General features: G+C 67.1%; 1 protein-coding gene across 1 annotated transcript in view; it reads left to right on the plus strand.

Annotated features, from left to right (window-relative positions):
• Positions 1-1229: 1229 nt before the first annotated feature.
• The window catches only part of LOC142823571 (major histocompatibility complex class I-related protein 1-like), a 131884-nt gene continuing 113387 nt past the window's right edge, over positions 1230-19726 (plus strand). Inside the window, exons 1-5 of the mRNA XM_089771670.1 lie at positions 1230-1270; positions 1480-1658; positions 5189-5452; positions 5853-6128; positions 6270-6545. Of these exons, the coding sequence (XP_089627796.1) occupies positions 1601-1658; positions 5189-5452; positions 5853-6128; positions 6270-6545 (874 nt within the window). The 5' untranslated portion in view covers positions 1230-1270; positions 1480-1600. The remainder of the gene's footprint in view (positions 1271-1479; positions 1659-5188; positions 5453-5852; positions 6129-6269; positions 6546-19726) is intronic.

A 19726-nucleotide genomic window follows, 5' to 3' on the forward strand; every position in this document is an offset into this window, starting at 1 on the left:
TGGGCTGGGATTGCTGCCTGACCAGTGCTGTCCCGTGGGGGGCGCTCTCGCTCCAGCCCTGCCCCTATAGGAGCCCCCCGCCCTGGGTGTCTGGGATGCCTCAGGCGGGAGGGGGCAGGTGCCCAGACAGCAGGTGTGAACCTCAGGCCACGAGGGCCAGGTCAGACCAAGCCCCAAACCGCAGGCCTGTCCCTGTGGAACTGGGCTGGTTGGGGGCTAAGGGCGGCCATGGGGTCACACGTCTCCCCTCCGCCTCCCCCGTGTCCGTCTCAGCTCCCCGGCCGACCCGGCCCTGGTGATTTCTCAGAAATCGAACAGGACCCGATGGAGGCCAACGGGGCGTCGGTGCCTCGTGCAGCGAGCCGGGTGCGGTGCCAGCTCCAACCGGGCACCCGGGCGCCTTCCAGTGACTCAGCCCACGCTGGGGCGTGTGGGGCAAAGGCCTTGCCACGGAGCTGGGGGCTGCAGCCCTACCAGCCTCCCTCTAGGGCCGGGCCTGGGGGCCAGGGTGCCTGGGTCTGTCCCGGCTCTGGGAGGGGAGTGGGGGCTATTGGTTAGAGCAGGGGCGCTGGGAGCCAGGATTCCTGGGGTCTTTGGGAGGGGAGTGGGGTCTATTGGTTAGAGCTGGGGGGCTGGGTCTGTCCCGGCTCTGGGAGGGGAGTGGGGGCTAGTGGTTAGAGCTGGGGGGCTGGGAGCCAGGGTTCCTGGGGTCTCTGGGAGGGGAGCGGGAGCTAGTGGGAAGCGCAGGGACTGGGAGCCAGGGTGCCTGTCGTCTCTGGGATGGGAGCGGGAGCTAGTGGGTAGCGCAGGAACTGGGAGCCAGGGTGCCTGGGTCTGTCCCAGCTCTGGGAGGGCAGTCGGGTCCAGTGCTTAGAGCAGGTTCTCTCCCTGACTGGAGCAGGGCAGTGGGGGCTAGTGGTTGGAGCGGGGACTAGTGGTCAGGATGCAGGTTAGTTGCTTGGGCCCTGTGCCTGGTGAGGGCAGTGCTGGGAGGGGAGTGTGGGGAGCCCAGTGGCTGGATTTGGGGTGGGGTGCCCCCCTCAGCCTGGTAGCAAAGCTGGCGCTTGCCCTGCAGCCAGGGCCGCACTGTGATTTCCGTGGGCCCGAGGCACTTGCCTTCGTGGGCCCCTTCCCCTATAAAAAAAACCATTAAACATTTTTATATCACTTTAAATATTTCAACATTGTATTTTTTTTCTGTTTTAGGCAAAATCGAATAGATTTTCATGGGCCCTAAAAGTATCGTGGGCCCAGGCCCTGTGGCTATTGGGTAAGTCTGCCCTGCCTGCAGCTGGGAAAGGGGGCAGGCCCTCAGCGGTGGGGCGGGGCTCTATGGGCCAGAGGGCGGGGTCTCGGGGCTGGGGGCGGGGCTCTGTGTGGGATGCATGGGCCAGGGGGCGGGGTCTCGGGGCTGGGGGCGGGGCTCATCCCGGGATTCCCCGCTGTGCTCATCCAAACTTTGAGTTTCGCTTTTCCCAGCGCAAGCTGCCCAGCCTGGTTCTGCCCGGCGACTGGTGACGCGACGGGGCTGCGCGCTCCCATTGGCCGGAGCGTTCCCAGCTGGTCTCAGGATTCCAACAGCTGTTAGGTGGTCCCAGCCATGGCCCCCTTTCTATTGCTGCTGCTGGGCGCTGTGGTCCTCCAGGGGGGCCAGGCCGGTGAGTGGGGGCAGCGGGGGGGGCACAGGGGATGGGGAAAGAGATGGGGGGCTGGGACATGGGGTCTCAGCCATTCCAGACTCTGCTCTCAGCCCGGGGTCTGGTTCTGGCCCCGGCCGGCTCCTGTCCCCAGCGCTGGGGGCCGGGCCAGGTGCTGCTTGAGGACACATGTTTAACTGGTTAACCAATGAAAGGGGGGGACTGCGGCTCCGCAGGGCTGAACCCCCCCTCTGCCCCCCCCCCACAGCAGGGTGGAGCGGCTCCCTCCCCCGCAGCACCCCTGGGCCCGCTGCAGACAGGCACAGCTGGGGACTCGCGTTCAGAGTGAGGCTCACGGGTGAACCTTTCACGTCCCTGCCTTGTGTCAGCATAAGTGTGAGCGCACGAGGCTTTGCACCGGTGTAACTGAACCAGTGACGTGTCATCGCACTGGTGCGGCTCTCCCTGTGGGCACGGCCTAGCCAGCTCCCGATAAACCAGAGCAGCCCAGTGACACGGGGACAGGCGTGTCCACTCGGCCCGTTGTACCTGACGCTGTGAGCTGGGCTCTGCCGGCGCGACGCGGCTGTTAGCGAGGCGGCCGTGTGCACAAGGCGTGTCACTAGCTCTGCTTGTGCATCTGCGTGATTCAAAGGGGCAGCTGCCGGGAGCCCGGGGGCAGCTGAGAGGACGTGTCCCCGTCAACATGCCAAGGGGGATTAGAGAGACTTTAGAACCAGAAACCTCCACAGTCCTGGGGGATTCCCCCGTCCCCATGTGGCCTGGGGACGCGTCACCTCGGGGCGGGAGGCAGAGAAAGTCTCTCGACACCTGGACTGGCGGATGTTGGAGCAGCTCGTTTCAGGGTCCCCCAGGGAGGAGGCGGGTCTGGATTTCGTGGGGCGCAGGGCCTGGCCCAGGAGGGGGATGTAGCTGGGCCGCTTGGTACCAGCCACCCTAGAGTATTAAACACCCCAGGGGTGGGAGAACAGCTCGTTTCAGGGTCCCCCAGGGAGGAGGCCGGTCTGGTTTTCGTGGGGCGCAGGGCCTGGCCCAGGAGGGTACCAGCCACCCTAGAGTATTAAACACCCCAGGGATGGGAGAACAGCTCGTTTCAGGGTCCCCCAGGGAGGAGGCCGGTCTGGATTTCGTGGGGCGCAGGGCCTGGGCCAGGAGGGTACCAGCCACCCTAGAGTATTAAACACCCCAGGGGTGGGAGAACAGCTCGTTTCAGGGTCCCCCAGGGAGGAGGCCGGTCTGGATTTCGTGGGGCGCAGGGCCTGGTCCAGGAGGGGAATGTAGCTGGGCCGCTTGGTACCAGCCTCCCTAGAGTAGTAAACACCCCAGGGCTGGGAGAACAGCCCGGCAGCCCCGCGGCAGCGCTTCACTTCCCAAGGGGGCACCCCACAGACATGGGGAAACCGACCGAACGGGCGGGCGAAGGGGGCACCCCACAGACATGGGGAAACCGACCGAACGGGCGGGCGAAGGGGGCACCCCACAGACACGGGGAAACCGACCGAACGGGCGGGGGAAGGGGGCACCCCACAGACATGGGGAAACCGACCGAACGGGCGGGGGAAGGGGGCACCCCACAGACATGGGGAAACCGACCGAACGGGCGGGCGAAGGGGGCACCCCACAGACGTGGGGAAACCGACCGAACGGGCGGGCGAAGGGGGCACCCCACAGACGTGGGGAAACCGACCGAACGGGCGGGGGAAGGGGGCACCCCACAGACGTGGGGAAACCGACCGAACGGGCGGGCGAAGGGGGCACCCCACAGACGTGGGGAAACCGACCGAACGGGCGGGCGAAGGGGGCACCCCACAGACGTGGGGAAACCGACCGAACGGGCGGGCGAAGGGGGCACCCCACAGACACGGGGAAACCGACCGAACGGGCGGGCGAAGGGGGCACCCCACAGACGTGGGGAAACCGACCGAACGGGCGGGCGAAGGGGGCACCCCACAGACATGGGGAAACTGACCAAACGGGCGGGCGAAGGGGGCACCCCACAGATATGGGGAAACCGACCAAACGGGCGGGGGAAGGGGGCACCCCACAGACATGGGGAAACCGACCAAACGGGCAGGCGAAGGTGCAGCCCCCAACGGGAATCCTGCAGCTGCAGACACTGGTTGCAGACACCACAGAGCCCGGCTCCATAGTATGTTCCAAACCGAACCCCCGCAGGAGCCCCCCTAAAGCCACTGGGCCCCGCACAGGGAGGGGCTGAAAGGCACCTGGAGCGGGACCCCAGTGCGAGGGACAGGAAGGGGCGTGTGCGGGCGCCGGTGCCCCAGTCTCCCTCGGGACGGTAGGAGGAGTCTGAGAGCAGCTGCCCCACAGCCGGGGGGTTGGTGGGTTTTGCCATCAGCCGCATGGGAAGCCGGCAGCTGCCAAACACCCCGGGGGCCCTGGCTGACGCCCCCCCCCACTCTGCCACTGCCCCCCCAATGCCCAGCCCCTCCCCCTTCTGCTCTTCATACCTGCCCCCCACTCTGCCACTGCCCCCCCAATACCCCACCCGACCCCCTTCTGCCCTTCATACCCGCCCCCCCACTCTGCCACTGCCCCCCAATGCCCAGCCCCTCCCCCTTCTGCTCTTCATACCCGCCCCCCCACTCTGCCACTGCCCCCCAATGCCCAGCCCCTCCCCCTTCTGCTCTTCATACCCGCCCCCCCACTCTGCCACTGCCCCCCCAATGCCCAGCCCCTCCCCCTTCTGCTCTTCATACCCGCCCCCCCACTCTGCCACTGCCCCCCAATGCCCAGCCCCTCCCCCTTCTGCTCTTCATACCCGCCCCCCCACTCTGCCACTGCCCCCCAATGCCCAGCCCCTCCCCCTTCTGCTCTTCATACCCGCCCCCCCACTCTGCCACTGCCCCCAATGCCCAGCCCCTCCCCCTTCTGCTCTTCATACCCGCCCCCCCACTCTGCCACTGCCCCCCCAATGCCCAGCCCCTCCCCCTTCTGCTCTTCATACCCGCCCCCCCACTCTGCCACTGCCCCCCAATGCCCAGCCCCTCCCCCTTCTGCCATTCATACCCACCCCCCCACTCTGCCACTGCCCCCCCAATGCCCAGCCCCTCCCCCTTCTGCTCTTCATACCCACCCCCCCACTCTGCCACTGCCCCCCCAATGCCCAGCCCCTCCCCCTTCTGCTCTTCATACCCGCCCCCCCACTCTGCCACTGCCCCCCAATGCCCAGCCCCTCCCCCTTCTGCCCTTCATACCCGCCCCCCCACTCTGCCACTGCCCCCCAATGCCCAGTCCCTCCCCCTTCTGCTCTTCATACCCGCCCCCCCACTCTGCCACTGCCCCCCCAATACCCCACCCCACCCCCTTCTGCCCTTCATACCCGCCCCCCCACTCTGCCACTGCCCCCCATGCCCAGCCCCTCCCCCTTCTGCTCTTCATACCCGCCCCCTCCCCTGCTTCCCACTCCCATAGTGGGTCCCGCCGGCCCGGCCCGGTGCTGTGTGTGTGTGTGTGGGGAGGGGGGTGTCCCGGTGCGGGCGGCTCTGACCCCCCCCATCTCTCCCCAGGCCCCCACTCCCTGCGCTATTCCTACACGGGCATGACGGAGCCCGGCCTGGGGCTGCCCCACTTCAGCCTGGTGGGCTCGGTGGACGGGCAGCCCCTGGTGCGCTACGACAGCGAGACGGGCGTGGTGCAGCCCCGCGTGGACTGGCTGGAGTGGGGCGTGGACCCGCTGTACTGGGAGGACGAGACTCGGGCGTCGCGGATCCGGCAGTTCGCGTTCGGCGTGGACCTGGACACCCTGCGCGGGCGCTACAACCAGAGCGCGGGTGGGGGGGCGCTCCGCGGGGGGGCTGGAAGGGGGGGCGCTCCGCGGGGGGGCCGGCTGGGGCTGGGGAGCCTGCTGACCCACGGGGAGCGCTGGAGTCTGTGTTGGGTGGCCCCCACCCTGCAGCTCAGCCCTGTGCCCAGAGCGGGGTGGCCCCACTGCAGGGGATGGGGACTGAGCTCCCCCCCAACCCATCGCCTTCCATTATTTCAGGCCCCGTGGGGCGGTTGGGGGGCAGAGGACTCGGCCTTGGGGCAGGGGCTGCAAGGGACGCCTGGGGCAGGGGGCTCTGTGTGTGGGGCAGTGGCTCGGGGTGTGGCAGCGATTCGGGGGGGGGGGTCCCATGCACGTGACAGGCGGCTGCTCCGTGCTCAGCCCCACCCGCCCGGTGTCTGTCCCAGGCCTGCACACCCTGCAGCTCGTGTACGGCTGTGACCTCCAGCCGGACGGGCGCACGGGGGGGTATTGGCAGTACGGCTACGACGGGGACGACTTCCTCAGCTTCGACAAGGGCACCGGGACCTGGGTGGCCGCCGCCCCGGAGGCTCAGATCTCCAAGGGGAAGTGGGACGCCGACAGGGCTGCCAACGAGCGATACAGGCGCTACCTGGAGCAGACCTGCGTCGAGTGGCTGCAGAAGTACCTGGCGTTCGGGAAGCACATGCTGCAGAGGAAAGGTGAGGGGGTCGTACCGTGCCGGGGGGGCACTGGCTGGGCCACGCACCTGCCCCCCTCCCTCTGATGCTGAGCAGCGGCTCCAGGCGGCTTCTTGGGCCCACTTTGTCTGTGGGGTCCCCTAATGCACCATCTCCCCCCAGAGCGCCCGCGGGTGCAGGTGAGCGACCGGCCGGGCCGGGACGGGCTCACCACCCTCTCCTGCCGGGTGCACGGCTTCTACCCCCGCGACGTGGCCGTGGTGTGGCTGAGGGACGGGGAGCCGAGGCCCGAGGAGACGCTCCAGTGGGGGGTGGTGCCCAGCGGGGACGGGACCTTCCAGACCCGGGTCACCATCGACATCGCCCCCAGCAGTGGAGGCCGATACACCTGCCGCGTGGAGCACCCCAGCCTGGCGGAGGATCTGCGCGTGTACTGGGGTGAGGGGAGAGATGGGGGAGGGAGGTGGTGGCACCAATGGGGGGTGGGGCAGCTGCTGCGTGGGGGTTGTGGGGCACTGACAGGCAGTGGGGGGTGACCAGGAATCTGGCCCCCGCACCCAGGGGAAGTGAGGGGTGACCAGGGGAGGGTTCAGCAAGGGCCCTGGGATCCCTTTCCAGAGTCCCCCAGGCCCTGCCCCTCCAACCTGCCGGCTGGGGAGCCAACCCCTGGTCACTCACCCAGGCGGGGTGGCTCGGGGAGGGGTGGGGGTGTCTGGCTGCAGGGGAGGGGCCAGGAGGGATGACGGAGGCTGTGTGGCACCGGGAGCAGGGTGGGTGCAGGTCGGTGGGTGGGTGACGGGTTGCTGGGCCCCTCCCCCTCGGTGCAGGCCCCGGTCTGACCCCCCCCAGTGCCCATGAGCTGTGAGCACGCCCAGCCCTGCCCCCCTGACCCTGCCTCTCCCTGCAGGGTGACGGAGCCATCGGCCTGCACCCACGGAGGGTCCCAGCCGGGGGAGCCCGGAGCCCAGCCGGCTGCGGAAGATGCTGACGGCCCCTTTGCTGTGATTGTACCCGAGCCGAGCGCCCGGCCTGAGCCCACGACTCCTGCGTTCCCGGGACACGCGACTCTCCTGGCGTCTGGCCAAGCGGGGCTTTGCCCCACGGACGCTGCTGCTCCAATAAATCTGCGGGTCTCTGAGGCGCCCAGGGCCCCGCGTTGTCACTGGACCCGTCACATTTGCTGAAAGACGTTTAGGGGTCCCCTGGGCCCCGCCTGCCCCAGACACACGAGCTGGGAGCTTGGGGCGGCTCTGCGGGGGCAGCGGGAGGCAGGGGGGCTCCGTGAGCGCCCTGGGGCCAGCTGGGTTTGGGGTCTGGGGGCTGCAGGCCTGTCCTGAGGGGCCCGGGGCCGGCTGGGCTTGGGGTCTGGGGGCCGCGGGGCTGCAGGCCTGTCCTGAGAGGGGCCTGGGGCCGGCTGGACTTGGGGGCTGGGGGCCGCGGGGCTGCAGGCCTGTCCTTAGACCAGCTGTGGGGAGAATCCCTGGGGCTGGTTTCTCCGGCACGTGGCTGGCGAGGTCTTTGCTCTGCCGACACCTGCGCCGGGGCCCGAGCTGGCTGGACAACAGGCCCAGGTCTCGGCACCTCAGGTCTTGTTCCAAGGGGTCCTGACTCCCAGCCCCTCACTGGGCTCTGCCCCGGCCCCTCGCACCAGCTCTGCCCCCCTCTGCCCCCTTGCACTGGCAGTGCCACCCCCCCTCGCGCCAGCTCTGCCCCCCTCTGCCCCTTGCACTGACAGTGCCACCCCTGGCTCCTCACGCCAGCTCTGCCCCCCTCTATCCTCTTGCACCGGCTGTGACAGTGCATCAGGGAGCCCCCGACCCTGCCCCCCGTCCACAGCCAGACGTGACTCTCGCCGGCCGGTCCAGTGGAAGGTTTAGTGCGTCTCCGAGCCGCGGCCTGGCCGAGGGTCGATGTTCGCGCAGGAGCCGGGGCAGCCTAGGTCCTCTGGGGGGAAGGGCTCCTGGGCCCTGAACCCTCCTGTCCAGGACTTAGTCTGCTCCCTCCATGCCCCCAGCCCTGCCCCCAGCCAGGTGTCCGTCTCTGCCCCCCCCCCTTTGTCTCTCCCCTGGGAGGAGCCTTGTTCCCTGCCCAGGCTGGGACGGGGTGTCTGGGCCCATCCACGTGTGGGGGAGTCAGTGGGAATTGCACAGCCGGGGGGACACCAGGTCACAGAACAGACAGCCCCCCACATCACACCCGCTCTGCCCCTCCCTGCTGCCCGGCCCCTGCCAGCCCCATTTACACCCGGGTACATTCTGCGCTTAGTACCGTGCTGTGGGGTTGCTGCCTGGCCAGCACTGGCCTGTGGGGGGCGCTCTCGCTCCAGCCCTGCGGTCCCTATGGGAGGGAGGGGGCAGGGGGCCGGGCGGCAGGCGTGGGGCTCAGGCCCGAGGGCAGGGTCAGACCACGCGCCGTGGGCCCCCCATAAACGAGGGACGGGAGACGTCGGTTCATTGACCAGTCGAGTGAGCTCACGAATCCGTCTCGGTTACTGGGCTAGTCCATCGGCGCGGGGCGGGGGCAGCCAGCACCCTGGGGTCCCCTCTGGGCGCCCCCGCTGCACCGCGCTGCCGCCTCTGTATCAGTGGGGGGGAGCCCCTGTTCAGGGGGGTCTGAGCCCACTGCCCCTCGCCCATCCCCCGACACACAGAGACCAGGGACCCAGCCCTGCCCAGCCTGGCTACCGGCCTCGCTGGACCCCTCCTCTCTGAGCGCCTTCCGCCCCTGGGACCGGCTCCAGCCCCTCCCTTACCCTCCGCCGACCTGGCCCGGGTGATTTCTTGGAAACAGGACGGGACCTGGCGGAGACCGGCAGGGGGCATCGGTGTCTCGTGCAGCGAGCTGGGCGCCGTGCCAGCTGGGACTTTCCAGTGACTTAGACCAGGCTGGGTAACTGGCCGGCAGCCACGGGGCGTGTGCAGGGCAAAGGCCTTGCCACGGAGCTGGGGAGCTGCAGCCCTGGGCACCTGGGTCTGTCCCGGCTCTGGGAGGGGAGTGGGGGCTAGTGGTTGGAGCAGGGGGACTGGGAGCCAGGACGCCTGGGTTTCCTCCTGGCACTGGGAGGGAAGTGGAGACTGGTGGTTAGAGCTCGGGGGCTGGCAGTCAGGATGTCTGGGCTGTTCCCAGTTCAGCACCTCCCTGATTTCCCCCCGTCTGGGCTGGGAACCCACCTGTGTCCCAGCCCAGGTCCCCCACTGCGAAATGGGGTAATAACCCTTCCTCCTCTGGTCCCCGGGGCCACTCAGAGAACCCCCCCCCATAGCGACAGGCCCCGGCTCCCCGCAGACTCGGGTATCACGGGTCACACGGCGGGCAGCCCCCTCCCCAATGACAGTATCAGTCACCTGGGGCAGCCCCCCACCCCGCCCTGCCCCCAGCTCTGGGCTCCGGCCCTGGCCAGAAGTAGCGCAGCCCTACGGGGAGCAGTTCCACAGGAAACACAACCCGTGGCCTGGCAGCACGTTACAGACTCAGCACATGGAGATGGGCTTGTGAGTTTTCGTGGACACTGGAACGTCCTCAGACGACCGGCGTTTGCAGCGCAAGACACGGCACCGGTCCGACCCGAACAGCAGCGCTCGCCAGGGTCTATAGGCCCAGGGGTGGCTGCCAGGGGTCCGGTTCCTCGCCCAGGGCTCCAGCGGGGGACGACCCCGCACGGGGTGCAGCCTGCAAATCGCTGCTTGTCTCTGGCTTGCAGCCCCGCGCTCTGCTGCTTTCGCAGGAGTTTTACAGCGCGTTAATATTTTTGTATTTTTTACACCCAAAAATGTCATTGCCCGCCCGGCTCCCATTAAGTTGTTTTAACAAAGGTGTTGCAATGGTAGAAAAAAATTGTGTGTCTGAAAATTAGGTACAGGGGTTACTTATAATTTTTTTAAAGGGGGGTACTTTGAGAAACACTGCTCTAGCTAGACTGAGCGTGTGGGTTGTGCATGGCCTGTTGAATTGTGTGCCCACGTCCTTGTGTGATTTGTGTCTCTTCATCCTTTGTCTCCATCCTTTCACCTCGTTTTCCCCTTTGCTTGGACTCCCAGGTCCTTAGATCATTGAGGGCCGCCAGAGTGCTCGCCTCACAACTTCCAGTCTTTTCTACCCAGTGGGGAACCCACCCGCTCTCTTGGGTTGTGTTTCCCCTGGGCCCTGCTTCCCCTCTCCTACCAGCTGCATGAGTTTGCTACGGTCTGCCTGCTTGAAACCCATTGTCTTTGTTTTGGTGTTCGCCTGCCTTCCCCCTCCCGCCTCCCATTGCTTAGAGCCGGGGGCGCCAGCCTTTTTAAGCACAAGGTCACTGTTTTGAGTGTAAATGCAACCCAAGATCTACCTCCCACCCCAACACCCTGGCCCCGCCTCCTTTGTGCCCCTTCTGAGGCCCCGCCCCCCGCTCACTCCGTCCTCCCTCCCCCATCCTCCCTGCCTTGCACCAGGCTGGGGCAGCGGGTTGGGGCACAGGCTCTGGTTGGGGATGGAGGGATCTGGAGAGGGAGGGGGGCTCTGAGCAGAGCATGGGGCAGGCAGTCGGGGTGTAGGAGGGGTTCTAGGTGCAGGCTCTGGTCGGGGATGCAGGGATCTGGAGAGGGAGGGGGGCTCTGAGCGGAGCATGGGGCAGGCAGTCGGGGAGTAGGAGGGGTTCCAGGCGCAGGCTCTGGCCGGGGATGGAGGGATCTGGAGAGGGAGGGGGGCTCTGAGCGCAGCGTGGGGCAGGCAGTCGGGGTGTGGGAGGGGTTCCAGGCGCAGGCTCTGGTCGGGGATGGAGGGATCTGGAGAGGGAGGGGGGCTCTGAGCGGAGCATGGGGCAGGCAGTCGGGGTGTAGGAGGGGTTCCAGGCACAGGCTCTGGTTGGGGATGGAGGGATCTGGAGAGTGAGGGGGGCTCTGAGCGGAGCGTGGGGCAGGCAGTCGGGTGCAGGAGGGGTTCCAGGCACAGGCTCTGGTTGGGGATGCAGAGATCTGGAGAGGGAGGGGGGCTCTGAGCGGAGCATGGGGCAGGCAGTCGGGGTGTAGGAGGGGTTCCAGGCGCAGGCTCTGGTCGGGGATGCAGAGATCTGGAGAGGGAGGGGGGCTCTGAGCGGAGCATGGGGCAGGCAGTCGGGGTGTAGGAGGGGTTCCAGGCGCAGGCTCTGGTCGGGGATGGAGGGATCTGGAGAGGGAGGGGGGCTCTGAGCGGAGCGTGGGGCAGGCAGTCGGGGTGTAGGAGGGGTTCCAGGCGCAGGCTCTGGTCGGGGATGGAGGGATCTGGAGAGGGAGGGGGGCTCTGAGCGGAGCATGGGGCAGGCAGTCGGGGTGTAGGAGGGGTTCCAGGCACAGGCTCTGGTTGTGGATGCAGGGATCTGGAGAGGGAGGGGGGCTCTGAGCGCAGCGTGGGGCAGGCAGTCGGGGTGTGGGAGGGGTTCCAGGCGCAGGCTCTGGTTGTGGATGGAGGGATCTGGAGAGGGAGGGGGGCTCTGAGCGGAGCATGGGGCAGGCAGTCGGGGTGCAGGAGGGGTTCCAGGCGCAGGCTCTGGTCGGGGATGGAGGGATCTGGAGAGTGAGGGGGGCTCTGAGCGGAGCGTGGGGCAGGCAGTCGGGTGCAGGAGGGGTTCCAGGCACAGGCTCTGGTTGGGGATGCAGAGATCTGGAGAGGGAGGGGGGCTCTGAGCGGAGCATGGGGCAGGCAGTCGGGGTGTAGGAGGGGTTCCAGGCGCAGGCTCTGGTTGGGGATGGAGGGATCTGGAGAGTGAGGGGGGCTCTGAGCGGAGCATGGGGCAGGCAGTCGGGGTGTAGGAGGGGTTCCAGGCGCAGGCTCTGGTCGGGGATGGAGGGATCTGGAGAGGGAGGGGGGCTCTGAGCGCAGCGTGGGGCAGGCAGTCGGGGTGTGGGAGGGGTTCCAGGCGCAGGCTCTGGTCGGGGATGGAGGGATCTGGAGAGGGAGGGGGGCTCTGAGCGGAGCGTGGGGCAGGCAGTCGGGGTGTAGGAGGGGTTCCAGGCGCAGGCTCTGGTTGGGGATGGAGGGATCTGGAGAGTGAGGGGGGCTCTGAGCGGAGCATGGGGCAGGCAGTCGGGGTGTAGGAGGGGTTCCAGGCGCAGGCTCTGGTCGGGGATGGAGGGATCTGGAGAGGGAGGGGGGCTCTGAGCGGAGCATGGGGCAGGCAGTCGGGGTGTAGGAGGGGTTCCAGGCACAGGCTCTGGTTGGGGATGGAGGGATCTGGAGAGGGAGGGGGGCTCTGAGCGGAGCATGGGGCAGGCAGTTGGGGTGTAGGAGGGGTTCCAGGCGCAGGCTCTGGTCGGGGATGGAGGGATCTGGAGAGGGAGGGGGGCTCTGAGCGGAGCATGGGGCAGGCAGTCGGGGTGTAGGAGGGGTTCCAGGCGCAGGCTCTGGTTGGGGATGGAGGGATCTGGAGAGTGAGGGGGGCTCTGAGCGCAGCGTGGGGCAGGCAGTCGGGGTGTAGGAGGGGTTCCAGGCGCAGGCTCTGGTTGGGGATGGAGGGATCTGGAGAGGGAGGGGGGCTCTGAGCGCAGCGTGGGGCAGGCAGTCGGGGAGTAGGAGGGGTTCCAGGCGCAGGCTCTGGTTGGGGATGGAGGGATCTGGAGAGGGAGGGGGCTCTGAGCGCAGCGTGGGGCAGGCAGTCGGGAAGTAGGAGGGGTTCCAGGCGCAGGCTCTGGTTGGGGATGGAGGGATCTGGAGAGTGAGGGGGGCTCTGAGCGCAGCGTGGGGCAGGCAGTCGGGGAGTAGGAGGGGTTCCAGGCGCAGGCTCTGGTTGGGGATGGAGGGATCTGGAGAGTGAGGGGGGCTCTGAGCGCAGCGTGGGGCAGGCAGTCGGGGAGTAGGAGGGGTTCCAGGCGCAGGCTCTGGTTGGGGATGGAGGGATCTGGAGAGGGAGGGGGGCTCTGAGCGGAGCGTGGGGCAGGCAGTCGGGGTGTAGGAGGGGTTCCAGGCACAGGCTCTGGTTGGGGATGGAGGGATCTGGAGAGTGAGGGGGGCTCTGAGCGGAGCGTGGGGCAGGCAGTCGGGTGCAGGAGGGGTTCCAGGCACAGGCTCTGGTCGGGGATGGAGGGATCTGGAGAGTGAGGGGGGCTCTGAGCGGAGCATGGGGCAGGCAGTCGGGGTGTAGGAGGGGTTCCAGGCACAGGCTCTGGTTGGGGATGGAGGGATCTGGAGAGTGAGGGGGGCTCTGAGCGGAGCATGGGGCAGGCAGTCGGGGTGTGGGAGGGGTTCCAGGCGCAGGCTCTGGTCGGGGATGCAGAGATCTGGAGAGGGAGGGGGGCTCTGAGCGGAGCATGGGGCAGGCAGTCGGGGTGTAGGAGGGGTTCCAGGCGCAGGCTCTGGTCGGGGATGGAGGGATCTGGAGAGGGAGGGGGGCTCTGAGCGGAGCGTGGGGCAGGCAGTCGGGGTGTAGGAGGGGTTCTAGGCGCAGGCTCTGGTCGGGGATGGAGGGATCTGGAGAGGGAGGGGGGCTCTGAGCGGAGCGTGGGGCAGGCAGTCGGGGTGTGGGAGGGGTTCCAGGCACAGGCTCTGGTCGGGGATGGAGGGATCTGGAGAGGGAGGGGGGCTCTGAGCGGAGCATGGGGCAGGCAGTCGGGGTGTAGGAGGGGTTCCAGGCGCAGGCTCTGGCAGGGGATGCAGAGATCTGGAGAGTGAGGGGGGCTCTGAGCGGAGCATGGGGCAGGCAGTCGGGGTGTAGGAGGGGTTCCAGGCGCAGGCTCTGGTCGGGGATGGAGGGATCTGGAGAGGGAGGGGGCTCTGAGCGCAGCGTGGGGCAGGCAGTCGGGGTGTAGGAGGGGTTCCAGGCACAGGCTCTGGTCGGGGATGGAGGGATCTGGAGAGTGAGGGGGGCTCTGAGCGGAGCGTGGGGCAGGCAGTCGGGGTGTAGGAGGGGTTCCAGGCGCAGGCTCTGGTCGGGGATGCAGAGATCTGGAGAGGGAGGGGGGCTCTGAGCAGAGCATGGGGCAGGCAGTCGGGGTGTAGGAGGGGTTCCAGGTGCAGGCTCTGGTCGGGGATGGAGGGATCTGGAGAGGGAGGGGGGCTCTGAGCGGAGCATGGGGCAGGCAGTCGGGGTGTAGGAGGGGTTCCAGGCACAGGCTCTGGTTGGGGATGGAGGGATCTGGAGAGGGAGGGGGGCTCTGAGCGGAGCGTGGGGCAGGCAGTCGGGGTGTGGGAGGGGTTCCAGGCGCAGGCTCTGGTCGGGGATGCAGAGATCTGGAGAGGGAGGGGGGCTCTGAGCAGAGCATGGGGCAGGCAGTCGGGGTGTAGGAGGGGTTCCAGGCGCAGGCTCTGGTCGGGGATGCAGAGATCTGGAGAGGGAGGGGGGCTCTGAGCGGAGCATGGTGTGACGTAGTGGGGGTACCTGGCTGGTTTCTATGCTGCTGGCTCTGGGGGATCCCCCACTGGCTGCCGTGGGTACCACGACCCAGCAAAACAGGATGAGTCACTATGCAAACCAGTGGCCAGACACCCCCCATGGAGAGGAACAAAGGAAGGTGAATGCTGCCTTGGCTGGGGGGCAGGGCTGGAAGTGAGTTAGTTGGTTGGTGGCTGTCTGGGAGGATGGACGAGACAGCCTAGGGAGAGGAGCTGGAGTTTTAGGGGCCCAGTCTCCCCCATCTCAAGGGGGCCTGAGGCATCCTAGCCCAGTTCCTGTAACCAGATTACATCTGTGCTGCGCTGGGCTGGAGGAGCAATAAACCACCCTCAATTCCACTGGCTGGTACAGTCTGTTTGTGCCATTTCGGGGTGCAGGAGACGGGGAACCCCCAACGCGCCGTCACACATGGGGCAGGCAGTCGGGGTGTAGGAGGGGTTCCAGGCGCAGGCTCTGGTTGGGGATGGAGGGATCTGGAGAGTGAGGGGGGCTCTGAGCGGAGCATGGGGCAGGCAGTCGGGGTGTAGGAGGGGTTCCAGGCACAGGCTCTGGTTGGGGATGGAGGGATCTGGAGAGTGAGGGGGGCTCTGAGCGGAGCGTGGGGCAGGCAGTCGGGGTGTAGGAGGGGTTCCAGGCGCAGGCTCTGGTCGGGGATGGAGGGATCTGGAGAGTGAGGGGGGCTCTGAGCGGAGCATGGGGCAGGCAGTCGGGGTGTAGGAGGGGTTCCAGGCGCAGGCTCTGGTCGGGGATGGAGGGATCTGGAGAGGGAGGGGGGCTCTGAGCAGAGCATGGGGCAGGCAGTCGGGGTGTAGGAGGGGTTCCAGGCACAGGCTCTGGTTGGGGATGGAGGGATCTGGAGAGGGAGGGGGGCTCTGAGCGGAGCGTGGGGCAGGCAGTCGGGGTGTGGGAGGGGTTCCAGGCGCAGGCTCTGGTCGGGGATGGAGGGATCTGGAGAGGGAGGGGGGCTCTGAGCAGAGCATGGGGCAGGCAGTCGGGGTGTAGGAGGGGTTCTAGGTGCAGGCTCTGGTCGGGGATGCAGGGATCTGGAGAGGGAGGGGGGCTCTGAGCGCAGTGTGGGGCAGGCAGTCGGGGTGTAGGAGGGGTTCCAGGTGCAGGGTCTGGGAGGGTGTTTGGATGCAGGGTGCTCGGGGCTAGGGAATAGGTTTGGGGTGCAGGAGGGGTTCATGCCTGGGGCAGGGTTTCGGGATGCAGGCTCCAGCTGGGCCCTGCTACCCTCCGGTGGCTTCTGGGGGGGGAGCAGTGGGGCTAAGACAGGCTGACCCTGCCCTGGCCCTGCACCGCTCCCCAAAGCAGCTAGCAAACTCCCCCCTTGCTGCTGTAGAGGCACCTCCTCGGACAATCAGGACATTCTGTGGTTTGGGTCCCACCGAGGACTTTTTCCTGGACTCGGCCTGATAATTAGTGAGCAGGGCGTGGGTGGGGGACGGGGAGCGGGCATTTTCCAGCAGGCTGGTTTCTGTGCCCCCGAGTTGAGTGCGGTTCTGGGGTTGGGCTTTCGGCTCTCCGTTCTGTATACGGATGGAGCGATGCGCACGAGGCGCAGGCAGCATTTGGGGGTGTCTTTCCCCTGGTCTGCTGAGCCGCTTTGATTCAAACAGACACTGGGGGTATGTCTACACTAGAAAGTTAGTTTGAACTAACTTTCCTATGCGCTACACTAGCGCTCCGTTAGTTGGAACTTAATTCGAACTAACGGAGCACTTAGTTCGAACTAGGTAAACCTCATTTTACGAGGACTAACGCCTAGTTCGAACTAGCTAGTTCGAACTAAGGGCTGTGTAGCCCTTTAGTTCGAACTAGTGGGAGGCTAAGGCTTCCCAGGTTTCCCTGGTGGCCACTCTGGCCAACACCAGGGAAACTCTATTGCCCCCCTCCCGGCCCCGGAGCCCTTAAAGGGCCACGGGCTGGCTAGTCACTTTGTGCCAGTTGCAAGGCTGCCAGCACCCGTGCCTGCACAGCCTGCACCTGCCACAGGATGAGCCAGCCATCCGAGGGTTCCCAGCCCTCCACTGCTCCCCACGACCAGCCTGGCGGCTCCCGGGAGCCTGCCCGGGGGCGCAAAAGGCGGGCGCCCGCCTGGTCAAGTGCAGAGATCGTGGACCTCATCGAGGTTTGGGGGGAAGCCTCCAATGTCCACGATCTCCGCACTAGCCACCGGAACGCGGCCGTCTACGGCCGCATGGCTGCCAGTCTGGCCGCCAGGGGCCACCAGCGCAGCCGGGAGCAGGTGCGCTGCAAAATTAAGGACTTGCGGCAGTCCTACTCCCGGGCCTGCCTGCCAGGGGCTGACCCGGAGGCCTGCCCCCACTTCCATGCCCTGGACCGCATCCTGGGGCCTCATGCCGTCCCTGCCCCCCGGGACGTGATTGACCCCGGGGCAGAGGGACCGCTCCTGGACACCGAGGAGGAGGAAGAGGGCTCTGAGAGCCAGGAGCCTGCCGCCAGCCTTCCCAGGACCTGGGACCCCCGAGGCACCCCACAGAGCCGCTCGCCTGCATCATCAGAGGCCGGGGAGGCGTCCACCTGTGAGTACCCTCGTGTTCCCCTTATGTGTACGGGGGGCTGGGGCGAGAGGGAGCCCCGGGACCGTGCGCCTGGGCCTTGCCCACTACGGAGCAGCAGCTGGGGATCCTGCAGGGGCCCTGGCCTTGCAGAGGGGAGCTGGGTTTCACACACCTGGGCCCCTGGGGTAATTGACCGCTGGTCTTCTTGCACCACAGCTGCAGCACCGGGGCCTGCAGGGCGCACCACACCGCCTGCAGCAGCCGCCCGCGCCCGGGCAAGCAGGACAGCCAGGAACCAGGAGGAGTACCAGAGGCGGCATCTCCGGTTCCTGGACCGACAGCTCCGTCTCCAGGACCACTGGGTCCAGGAGGACCTCAGGCTGCGCCAGAGGAGTCTGGAGGCCCGGAGGAGCAGGGCCGTGCCCTGCGAGGCCACCTCCAGAGCCTGCTGGACCGCTTTCCATTTCCTCCTCCCCCTGCTCCCCCTCTTGCTCCCCCTCTTGCTCCCCCTCTTGCTCCCCCTGCTCCCCCTGCTCCTCCTGCTTCCGCTCCTGCTTCCGCTCCTGCTTCCTCCACACCCCCTGTCCTCTCTGCCCCCCCCTCCACAACCATTCCCCACCGACGCCCCCGGACCCGCAGTGTGGCGAGACGGGAGAGGCAGCCGGACTCCCACCCCTGAGTTTTCCTTTCCCTTCCTCCCTTCCCTCCCCTCCCCTTCCAGCTCCCTCGTCCCAGGATTCCCCCTCCCTTCTCCCACCTTCATTCCTCCCTCCCCCACCCCAGTTCTGTGAAATAAACAGACGTTTTTGTTTGAAAAACAGGTGTCTTTATTTGACAGTAGGTAGGGAGGGGAAAGGGGAAGGGGGGGGTAGGGTGGAAGAAGGCCCCGGTGGGGCATGCAGGGAGAGGTCAGTCCTCCTCCTCCTCCACCTGGAAGCTCTCCCGCAGGGCTTCCCGGATCCGGATGGCCCCCCGCTGGGCTTCCCGGACAGCAGCGGTGCGGGGCTGACCGTAGTGTCCAGCCATGCGGTCAGCCTCAGCCATCCAGGCTGGCAGGAAAGCCTCCCCCTTCCGCTCACACAAATTGTGGAGCACACAACATGCCGCCACCACGGGAGGGATGTTGTGCTCGGCCAGGTCCAGACGGGTGAGGAGGCATCGAAAGCGGGCTTTCAGTCGCCCGAAGGCCCCCTCCACCACGATGCGGGCCCTGGTCAGCCTGGCATTGAAGGCCTGGCGGGAGGGATTGAGGTGCCCCGTGTAGGGCTTCATGAGCCAGGGCTGCAGTGGGTAGGCGGCATTCCCCACCAGGCACACGGGCATGTCCACGTCCCCGACCCTGATGTGGCGGTCGGGGAAGAAGGTCCCGTCCTGCAGCCGCTGGCACACGGAGGAGTTCCGGTACACCCGTGCGTCGTGTGCTTTGCCGGACCAGCCCACATTTATGTCCGTGAACTGTCCCCGGTGGTCACACACGGCCTGCAGGATGACGGAGAAGTACCCCTTGCGGTTCACGTACCGGGACGCCTGGTGTTCCGGGGCACGGATGGGGATGTGCGTCCCGTCGATGGCCCCCCCGCAGTTGGGGAAGCCGAGGGCGCCGAATCCCCGGATGACGGCATCCAGGTCGGCGAGGCGGACCACCCTGCGGAGCAGCACCCGGTTGATGGCCTTGACCACCTGCGGAGAGAGACACAGCAAAGCGTCAATCAGTGGGGCGCCCGGGTGGCTGGGAGCGTGCGTGCCCTGGCAGTGCCCCGCGACCCACTCCCGGAAGCAACCCCCCTGGCGGCGTGTAGTACGGCCGGGACAGCCCGACCCCTCCGGTGCGGGGTGCCTTCGCCTCCTCCCGCCCCCCCCCCTTTGTCCTTGGGGCGGCCCATCCCCTCCTCGCAGCCCCCCACCCCCCGGCTCGGTGGCCGACGAGCGCCGTACCTGCATGAGCACTGCTCCGACAGTGGATCTCCCCACGGCGAACTGGTTCCCGACGGATCGGTAGCTGTCCGGCGTGGAGAGCTTCCAGAGGGCGATGGCCACCCGCTTCTGGAGGGGGATGGCGGGCCTCATGCGAGTGTCCCTTCTTTGCAGGGCAGGGGCGAGCCACTCGCAGAGCTCCAGGAAGGTGTCCCTCCTCATCCTAAAGTTCTGGGTCCACTGTCGGTCGTCCCAGCGCTCCAGGACGATGCGGTCCCACCAGTCACTGCTGGTGTCCAGACGCCAGATGCGGCGGGGCACGCCGGTGCCGGGGCGCCGCCGCGGCTCCTCCACGGCCCCCAGGGCGGCCAGGCGGAGAGGCAGGGGGCTGACGTTCCCCAGGTGGTGCCAGGCAGCCTCGAGCCATTGCTGGCAGGCTTGCAGCAGCAAGTCCAGAAAGTGCACCAGAAGGTGCAGGGCGAGCCGTGGCTCCATGTTGCCACCTGCGGCGGTCCCCCCCGAAGGGAAGCACCGACACAGACGGGCACAGAGACCGACGCTTTGCTGTCCCTCGGCGAGGTTGGCAAGCAAGCAGGAAAAGCTGAGAACCGGCTGTCCAGGGGGGTCCCTTTAAGCACGAGCCTCAGATAGCAGCCACACAAAGCAACTGCTGACCTGATGCCCTGCCAGAACCGGTTTCAGCTGCCCTTAAATGCCCCCCTGCGTCCAATCAGTGTGGACGCGCTAGTTCGAACTAGCAAAACGCTAGTTCGAACTAGTTTTTAGTTCTAGATGCGCTAGTTCGAACTAGCTTAGTTCGAATTAACTAATTCGAACTAAGT

Source organism: Pelodiscus sinensis, chromosome 19 (assembly GCF_052426305.1).
Source record: "Pelodiscus sinensis isolate ZL-2025 chromosome 19, ASM5242630v1, whole genome shotgun sequence".
Classification (NCBI taxonomy): domain Eukaryota; kingdom Metazoa; phylum Chordata; order Testudines; family Trionychidae; genus Pelodiscus; species Pelodiscus sinensis.